General features: G+C 52.8%; 3 protein-coding genes across 3 annotated transcripts; 1 reads left to right on the plus strand and 2 right to left on the minus strand.

Moving 5' to 3' along the window:
* Nucleotides 1-945: 945 nt before the first annotated feature.
* On the minus strand, nt 946-5119 carry PODANS_7_1790 (uncharacterized protein; the record flags this gene model as incomplete). Its single annotated transcript, XM_001907809.1, has 3 exons — nt 946-1123; nt 1181-1848; nt 1904-5119. The coding sequence occupies 3 exons, from the start codon at nt 5117-5119 to the stop codon at nt 946-948; spliced, it is 4062 nt and encodes a 1353-aa protein (XP_001907844.1).
* A 435-nt stretch (nt 5120-5554) lies between these two features.
* Nucleotides 5555-6420, plus strand: PODANS_7_1780 (uncharacterized protein; the record flags this gene model as incomplete). The annotated part of the gene is made up of 4 exons (XM_001907810.1): nt 5555-5587; nt 5678-5744; nt 5804-6283; nt 6338-6420. The coding sequence occupies 4 exons, from the start codon at nt 5555-5557 to the stop codon at nt 6418-6420; spliced, it is 663 nt and encodes a 220-aa protein (XP_001907845.1).
* A 245-nt stretch (nt 6421-6665) lies between these two features.
* On the minus strand, nt 6666-7718 carry PODANS_7_1770 (uncharacterized protein; the record flags this gene model as incomplete). The annotated part of the gene is made up of 1 exon (XM_001907811.1): nt 6666-7718. The coding sequence occupies one exon, from the start codon at nt 7716-7718 to the stop codon at nt 6666-6668; it is 1053 nt and encodes a 350-aa protein (XP_001907846.1).
* Between the last annotated feature and the right edge of the window lie 817 nt (nt 7719-8535).

Below are 8535 nucleotides of genomic sequence, written 5' to 3' on the forward strand. Positions count from 1 at the left end.
GAAAGTTTCTATCGCACTGTGTCGCCATTGTACACAACCTGGCTGAGTTGACAAGGCTTGTGTGTGTATGTGGTTGATGGTACTCAAATGCAAGGTACCAACAACCACCTACCTACCCACCTACCTACCTACCTACCTACCCCAAGCAAATAGAAAAGAAACAAGCTGCCGCTTTTAGTACATCAACCTGACTCTTTTTGAAAAAAAAAAAAAGAAAAAAAAAAACTCCAAACTGTGTGTGGGGGGTATGTTGATCTGTCATATCCAGGACCGTCTCAGGACCTTTAAGGGTAACAACAGAGATAGGGTAAACTCGGTTTAGGTAGATTACGGGTCTGATCAGACACAAGTTTTGGTACGAAAACGGTGCTGTGGAAGCAAACATGTTGCTGGAAGAGGAAAGTCGTAGTAGCTCTTGTGCGTTGAGTTTGGGACCTGTGATGATATCATCTGACAGTGAATGAAAGAAACATGTTCCAAATCTTGGTAGGACACAGTGGTTATACTAGTTGAGTCACCAATGCCTAAATAGACGGAACCAGAGGCAGAAAGCTCAACGTGCAAAGATCAAGAGACATTGCACCAAAACACTCCAATTCAAAGCTCAGCTCAATTCGCATTCCCCTGAACCACCCCCCCTTCCCCCAACCATCAATGCTCATGCCATTAACCCAAACACCCCTTCTCCCTTCCTTTCCTCCCACCCCTTCCTCCCACCCCACCCCCCTTTTCCATCCCAATGTCCCTTTTTTAAAAGTCCATCCACAAACATCACAAAACACAAAACTTGTTCAATATTAATAACACGATAATATAAAACAACAACAACAACAACAACAACAACAACCACCACCACCCACATCCCTTCCACTTCCAACATCCATCCCACCTTCTTGAACCCAACCAACAACACACACAAAAAAAGAGAGACAGAAGAAGAAGAGATCATTGCACCGGCCTCGAACTAGCCATCTCTCCATACCGTCCTCTATGCTGCGTAGTATCATACGCCTGCAACACCCTCGTCTGCGACTCGTCCGCCGCCGAAAAGGCGTACCCCCTCTGCTTCCTCATCCTCTGCACCTGCCTCACTTTTCTAATCGCCTTTTGGAATTGTTCCATTCTGTTTCCCCAATGTTAGCATCCAATTCCCTACCGCTTGCGAGTCCAAAAAACATACCTCGGCCTATAATCCTGAATATTATACTTTTGAATCTCCTGCACATGGTGATACGCCTCCGGCTTCCACAACCTCTTGCTAAACTTCCACGCAAAATCCCTCGACAAGCACAAAATCGCCAGCGTCGGCATCTGGATCCAAAATTGCGGGCTGGAAAACAGCAAGGGGATGATCCCGTGGTATTCCGTCGAAAAGTTGAGCTTGGGCGCGACAATGCCGTAGACAGCTACAAACACCACCCAAATCACAAACGAGCCTGGGATGGCGATGACGTGGTACTTGGTCCAGTTGTTCGTCACCAACGCGGCCTTGCCAAGAACAGTCAACAAGACGGCGCCGTACATGGCTGTACCCCAGACCCATTTTCCGGCGGGGACGCTGTTGCCTTGGACACCATCGTTGATCCAGAAGAGGGAGCCGCCAATGTAGAGCAGGAGAGAGTGGTAGACCGCGTTGGAGATCCAGGAGGCAAAGACGCGCTTGTTGAAGAAGCTGTTGCTCTGACCAAGGTTGTAGAGTTGGGGATAGCGGTCAAGCAGGCGGGCGGAGACAAACTGGTCGAGGATACCAAGTACGAGGGGAGGGAGGACCGTGTAAAAGACGTTGTAGAAGGAGAGGGTCCAGGATTCGTAAATGACTTCACCAGAGAAGACGTTTTGGAACGTGTACTGGGATAACAATTAGCATGATCTTCACCCTTTCAGTTCTCACACAGAAACCTACCCAAAACTGCGTCAGATACAAGGTAATGTTCTTGTAAAAAGAAAACAAAATAGCCTTCGCCACACGGTGATAACTCCACGCACCGTGCACAAGCAACAGCTTCCTCAGGTACCGGAACTGAGCAATGGAAACATCAGCACTGCGGGCAGCCTGGAGACCTTCCATACCACTGATACCAATACCAATATGAGCAGCCTGAATCATGGAAACGTCGTTGGCTCCATCGCCAATAGCGAGAAGAATCGACTGCTTCTGATACTTCTTGACCAGCTTAACCACCATGGCCTTTTGCAGTGGAGACACACGGCAGCAAATAACCGCCTTGCACATGACCGCGAGATCGAGAAAAAGCTTCTCCATGTCCTTCTCCAGGGCGTACGTCAGGGATTTTCCATCAATGACCAGAGCCAGAGTATCCATCTCAATCGTCGCATCGGTTTGATTCCGAATGGCATCAATCTTCTTTTGCAGGTTGTCCCTTGTAGCATCGGCATCCTCCTCGTTAACAATGAGCAGCATCATGTCTTCGCTGAGAAGCTTGCAACTCATGCCAATATTGATGGCAGTTTCTTGTCTGTCGCCAGTGAGGACCCAGACCTTGATACCGGCCTCCTGAAGCGTGTGAATAGTCTCGGGGACACCATCTTGCAGCTTGTCCTCAATAGCGGTGGCACCAAGCAGGTAGAAGTCATGCTCAATGAGCTCCGCAGCCTTGTCGAGTTCGTCTGCGCGGTTTCCGCCGACAGTCGTCTGGGCCTTTTCATAGATCTGGAACCACTCCTGGAACTCATGTTCAGGAACCTCGCGCATGGCCAAGCACAGAGTCCGGAGACCTTCCGACGCATACTCCTCGAGATGGCGAAGCGTGACATCGACATGCGGGTTGTTATCGTTCAGACGCTCCAAGATAACAGTATCAGCACCCTTGGTGTAGCAGCGAACCACCCCGTCAGGGCAGCGGTATATGGTAGTCATTCTCTTTCTGGTGGAGTTGAACTCGCACACAGCCAAAAGCTCGTACTCGAGCCTTTCACCATTGGCCTCGATAATCACAGCGCGGGGCTTACGAGCCACAAACTTGTAGCCCAGCTGCACAGCTCCTTCGACAAGAGCACCTTCGTCAGGAGAAGCAGCCTGGTACTTGATGTTGCCAGTGTCGCTCGTCTCGGGGATAACCGTGTGGCAGGTGGCCAGCAGGGCAAGAAAGTGGTGAATGGCCTGGGCGCTAGGGTGGCTCTTAATGTTCTCCCTGAGCTGCCTAAACTCATGGATTCCAACTTCGACACCATCCTCCATCGTCGGCACGCGGTCCTCGGGCACCTTTTCGGCATACATAATTCCAGCAATCGAACACGCCTTGAACTCCATCATATTGCAGGTCAAGGTACCAGTCTTGTCGGAAAACACATATTCCACCATGCCCAACTCCTCCACCAAACTCGACGTGCGGCAGTTCGCAGGGGTGTCGTTGACGTCGTAGTAGATATCCATATCGTCATTGATGAGAATGCCGTGCCAGTACTTGACCAATTCGAGGGTGACGAAGAGAGAGATGGGAACCAAAGCGGAGAAGAGCACCCAATACGTTACCATATCCTTGATAAAGAGACGAGCAACAGCAGCGGCGCCGTCCATGGAATCCAGGTAGAGATAAGCGAGGGCGTCACCTTGAACACTTTGCTGGACAAGATGACCGATGGTAGAGATGGCACTGAGAACCAAAAGAATACCGACGAGAACCAACACGAGGGTGTTGAGCTGTTTCTCAACCCTGGTGCGTTTGATGGGGGTCGCCGTTGCATTTCGCATGAGCTTGGTCTCGTGGCCGGTGAACACAACCACACCGTGGATCCAGGGGGTGTTGCGCAAAGTAGCACCACGAAGCAACAGCTGCTCGGGATTCAGGGGCAGCTCTTTCTCTCCTCCACCAGCCTGCATCGTCAGGGTAGCTTCGTATGTGTAAAGGCTGCTGTTGGGCTGCTCGGACTTGATCCTGCCTCCCAACCTGCCAAGATCACTCGAGCTAACCATTGTCGACGTCTCGGGTAGGGCCTGCTTGATCTTCAGATTGGTTTCTCCATCCAGGTTTGCGGTTTCGATATAGCACAATCCTTCCGGCTCCGAGCTTGCCACCAAGACCAAATCGGCCGGGAAAGGCTCCTCGGATTCAACCCGAATAATGTCGCCCACGGAAACATTGATCCACTTCGTTTCCTCAAAAGATGACCCTCGTAAGATCCGCGCCTTGGACTGGTTTAGGGCCTTGTCGGCCTGTTTTCGCCGGTAATCCTCCACCAACTCCTTACCCGCTGATACCAACAACACAACAATAAGGGGACCGATGGTGGTGTATCTGTTTGTTGGCGACAGGCCCGGAATCTGCTGCAAGCCAGCGGTGAACAAGAAGAAAATGTTGGCAAACTTCGAAAACTGCTCAAACAAGAACTTGGGCAGAAAGGTAGCAACATTGTACTTGGCCGTCGATACGTGGTTGTCGACGTATTTGTTCGCGGCGTTCGCTGGGGGGTTGTTGAGATGGATGATTCGGGGTCCGAGTGTCGACGGGTCGGGCTTCGACCGTCCGAAGCCGAACTTGAAATTCCCCTTATCCTTCGGCGGAGGAGCCCCTCCTCCGGCACCCCCGGGTTCGGGTCTTGGTCCCGTCCGTGATTCCGTCAGTGGCAGATCCATTTCCGAGTATCCCTGACCCATTCCAAGCTTGTTTTTCACTCTTCCGAGCAAGCCGCCACCCAGGCTCAGAACACTATTACGGTTCCTCGCATTGGCCGCCGCTGCGGAATCAGCGCCGGGCGCTCCCCCGGCCTGGTAATATGAGGTCCCATCCTCCGGATAGTCGTCAAAGTCGTCGGCGTATCTCTGGTAGTTGCCCAGATCTGACGTCTGGCTGTATTGCCTGTTGACCGGTTGCGATCCATACGGGCTTGCGGGGCCTGCGGCGGAAGCCGATGTGCCAACCGGTGGTGGCCCCCTCCCTCCTGGTTGTTGTCTTGCCTGTCCAGAGCCTACAAAGTCATCGTAGGATACCGAGGGACGCGCCTGCGCACCGTCCTGGTCGTAGGCATATGAATTTAAGAGGTCGTCGTCGGTCAAGGCTGACCGCTGGCCTGTGCTGTATACGGGCTGATCATTGTCGAGATCGAGCAGGAGATCGTTTCGCGGGGGCGCGGGACCCCCGGGAGGCGGACGGCCTGTCATGCCTCAAGGCGTCGCCGCTTCGGGCAATCGGTGGTGGGAGACACGGTCAAGGGGTGTGTCGAAGCATAAATCGATGGGCAGATCGATGGGACGCGGGGGAATCGTTGTTAGCTGTAGTCGTCGTGGTACTTCGTGTGCAGTCGTGAATTGGGTATGTATGTCTAGGTCTATCGCAAACTCGGGGCGGGGTGTGGTGTTGCGGCGTGCGACGAGCTGAAGTTGCAAGTTAAAAAAAATACGGCGCCGTGTTCTTTGGTATGAGAGAGCACAGCCTCCTTTCATCAACCGGCGGAGGATTCGCGGACTGGGGTCTGGGCTACAAGACCCGTTGTCGTCGTCAGCCGTGGGCCCCGTAGGTTGTCTCTCTGCGCCCAACTCCAGTGGGCAAACGTTTCGAGCGATGGCTGTCAAAGCCGAGGATATCGTAACAACGTGATGCTGCCGAGCAGCAAGGGGGGTGGTGAGGTAGTGATATGAAGAACTGGAAACCCAAGACACTTTTTGGCGGGCTTCTTCAGGAGAACGGCGCAACCTGACTTTGGCTGTAGGGAGTGCTAGCGCGGATTGCCTTGGGACGTCACAGCCCTGCCTGTAAAAGCCGGCCCCTGCGAAGAAGTGTTTCGGAGTGGCTGACAGCAGCCAATCACCGACACGAGGCCGCCCTCAGAGCTGTCCCATGAAGAGTGACTAAGCAACTTTCTTGGTCGGTGTCCACTGCAGTGGCGGACCCTAGCTTCACTTACAGCAACTCATCTCATCTTTCATCATTCATTCATTCGCTCACTCACAACGGGCCATATCTGACACGGTCACCAGCGCATTTGACGCTTTTCCAAACCGACCTCACAACCAATCCAGAACAGCAATACCGATTCTTCACATCAGACAAAATGGTCTGCGGAAAATGCCAAAAACTCAGCTCAACCACACTAGCCACGCCGGGCGTCAAGAAGAAGAGTGAGATGTACTACGGCTCAGCCGCCTCATCATCAGCATCGTCGTCCAAATCAGCCACCCTCGGGCAGAACGGCATTTCCAAGAGCAAGCTGCTGTCCAAAGCGGCGAAGAACCCATATGCTCAGTATTCGAGTTCTTGCACGCAATGCAAGACCAAGGTAAACCAAGGGCACACCTATTGCCACAAGTGCGCATACAAGGCAGCTGGTGGGTTTCTCTTCTCTGGTTAGCAGTTGGAATTGTTAGCTGACATTGTCACAGCCTGCGCCGTGTGTGGTAAGCCAGAAAAGAAAAAGTCAGCAGCAGCGCCAATTGTGGATGGCACCAAGAGGTCTCTGAAGTAAGTGATGAAGATGGGACTGGTGGAGGTCGGGTCAGAAGGTCAGGCGCCAGGCATCGGGAACTGACGCGAGGTGTGTATCATTCCCTGGGTTTCATGTTCATTGCTAAGTCAGGCGTTTTGGCGCATTTCACGGGCGGTCTCGTTCAGAATTCTCAGTCATAACAAACATAGTAAAATCGAAATTATCCTAAACAACCGTATTATATCATAAACACACCTGACTTGCCACCCCCAATCTTGTCTCTTTCAAATCGAAGCCTTGAACTCCTTCGCCCTCCCCTTGAGCAACTCCCCCACAAACTCCCCAATAGCCTTGTTAACCTCTTCCGGATTCTCCCACGTAGCCCAATGATTAGCCTCCACCTCTCTCTTGATCAACCCCCTGGGGAAAAACTGCTCCATATTATCCGCCATCTTCGGCGGCAAGGCAGTGTCCCTCGTCGCGGTAAGAATCATGCCCGGCACCTCAACCTTGCTCTTCCCCTCCTTCACCAAATCAGCCTTCTCCTCCTCGTAATTCACGTCCCACGTCCGGTAGTAATTCATCGGGGCGTGGACCCCGTTACGCTCATACTGGTCAACGTAAAACTCCAGCTCCTCCTCGGACAACAACTCTGACTTTTCCACTTTGACTCCTTCGTCAAAAAGGGAGAGGTCAATCCCCACGTTGGCGACGAAATGGCCCTTGCCGGTTTTGCTGTCTTTGCTGCCGTAGAGGATGTTTAGAAACTTTCTGATGCCGTCCCTCCCGGCGGCCTGGATTTTGTTTTCGAGGGTGGGATCTTCGAACTGGAGCTGGTAGGCAAAGTTGGGGAGGAACTGGTCGATGAGGACCTTTTTGGGGATGTAACCCTGGCTGTTGGGGGCGTTGTAAGGGGTGCAGATGCTGAAGACGCCCAGGATGAGGGCGGGGTGCCGGAGGGCGAGGCGCCAGACGATGGCGCCGCCCCAGTCGTGGCCTCCGAGGATGATGGGGTGGGAGGGGGAGACGAGCTGAATGAGGGAGGCGAGGTCGGTGGAGAGGGATTTGTAGGAATAGGGCGGGATGGGGGAGGGGGCGGAGGAGAGGCCGTAGCCTAGCATGTCGGGGACGATGACGCGGAGGGAGAGGGAGGTGAGGAAGGGGATTTGGTGGCGCCAGCCGAAGGAGAGGTCGGGGAAGCCATGGATGAGGACTACCGTCGCGGCGGGGGTGCCGCTGGAGGGGAGGGCTTCGAGGTAGTGGTAGGTGTGTCCTGAGGGGAGGGTGGTGGTGTGGTGTTTGACGCGGGGGTCGTTGGGGACGAGTTTGTCGACCATTTTTTTGGCGGTTTTAGGGGGCGTGATTCTGGAAAAGGGGTAAGTAAATAAAGTTTGCTGATGACGGTGGTGGTGGCGTCAAGGGGGTGGTGGTGTCTTACCCAACGGTGTTTATGCGTGGTGTCTCTCAGGGGCTGTCAACGTCTACCATTCAACGTTGAACCAAAGACACGCAACCGAGTTCAAATTTCAAACCCACGCTGAATGAACTCTCAAATCATACAACAAACCAAAAGAAGTGATGATGGTTTATATACCAACTCACAACCCTACTGCAACAATTATACCTGCAATCGGTTGCATGAAGCCCCGCATTTCCCTTTCAACAGCTGCGTCATGAATTCCCGATCCCGAGTCTAAGCCGTTGCTTGCCCATGCAGCAAAGCCAAGAGCTCCCCCCTCATGCCACCCAAAAGGGCCAACCGATTTGATCGATTCCGGGAACCAGAATCCATATCCAGGTACCACGGCCGAGGCATTTGCTTGGTGGATTTGTGAGCCTCTAATAAGAAATCGGCATATATAGTACCTACCTATGCAAGCCGCCATTGAAATTGATTAGCTGATGTTAACTCCGCTTTGCTCCGTCCTACCTATCCACTGTGTTTTATCGCCATCAATCCATCATTGACTCCAACCAAGCAACAAAATCTCATTTCATCTCCTCTGTACACTCCCATCAGTTGTGAGCCCTTAGCGAAGAGACCCCCTTTTTTGGTGTTTTGTCTTCTCGTATCCAAAAACCAACAACCCCTTGCCCACTTACTACCCCCCCCCCCGGGCGTTCTTCGGTGCATGTTTCTCCTTCCTGAAACCC

Source organism: Podospora anserina, chromosome 7, assembly GCF_000226545.1.
Source record: "Podospora anserina S mat+ genomic DNA chromosome 7, supercontig 1".
Taxonomy (NCBI): Eukaryota; Fungi; Ascomycota; class Sordariomycetes; order Sordariales; family Podosporaceae; genus Podospora; species Podospora anserina.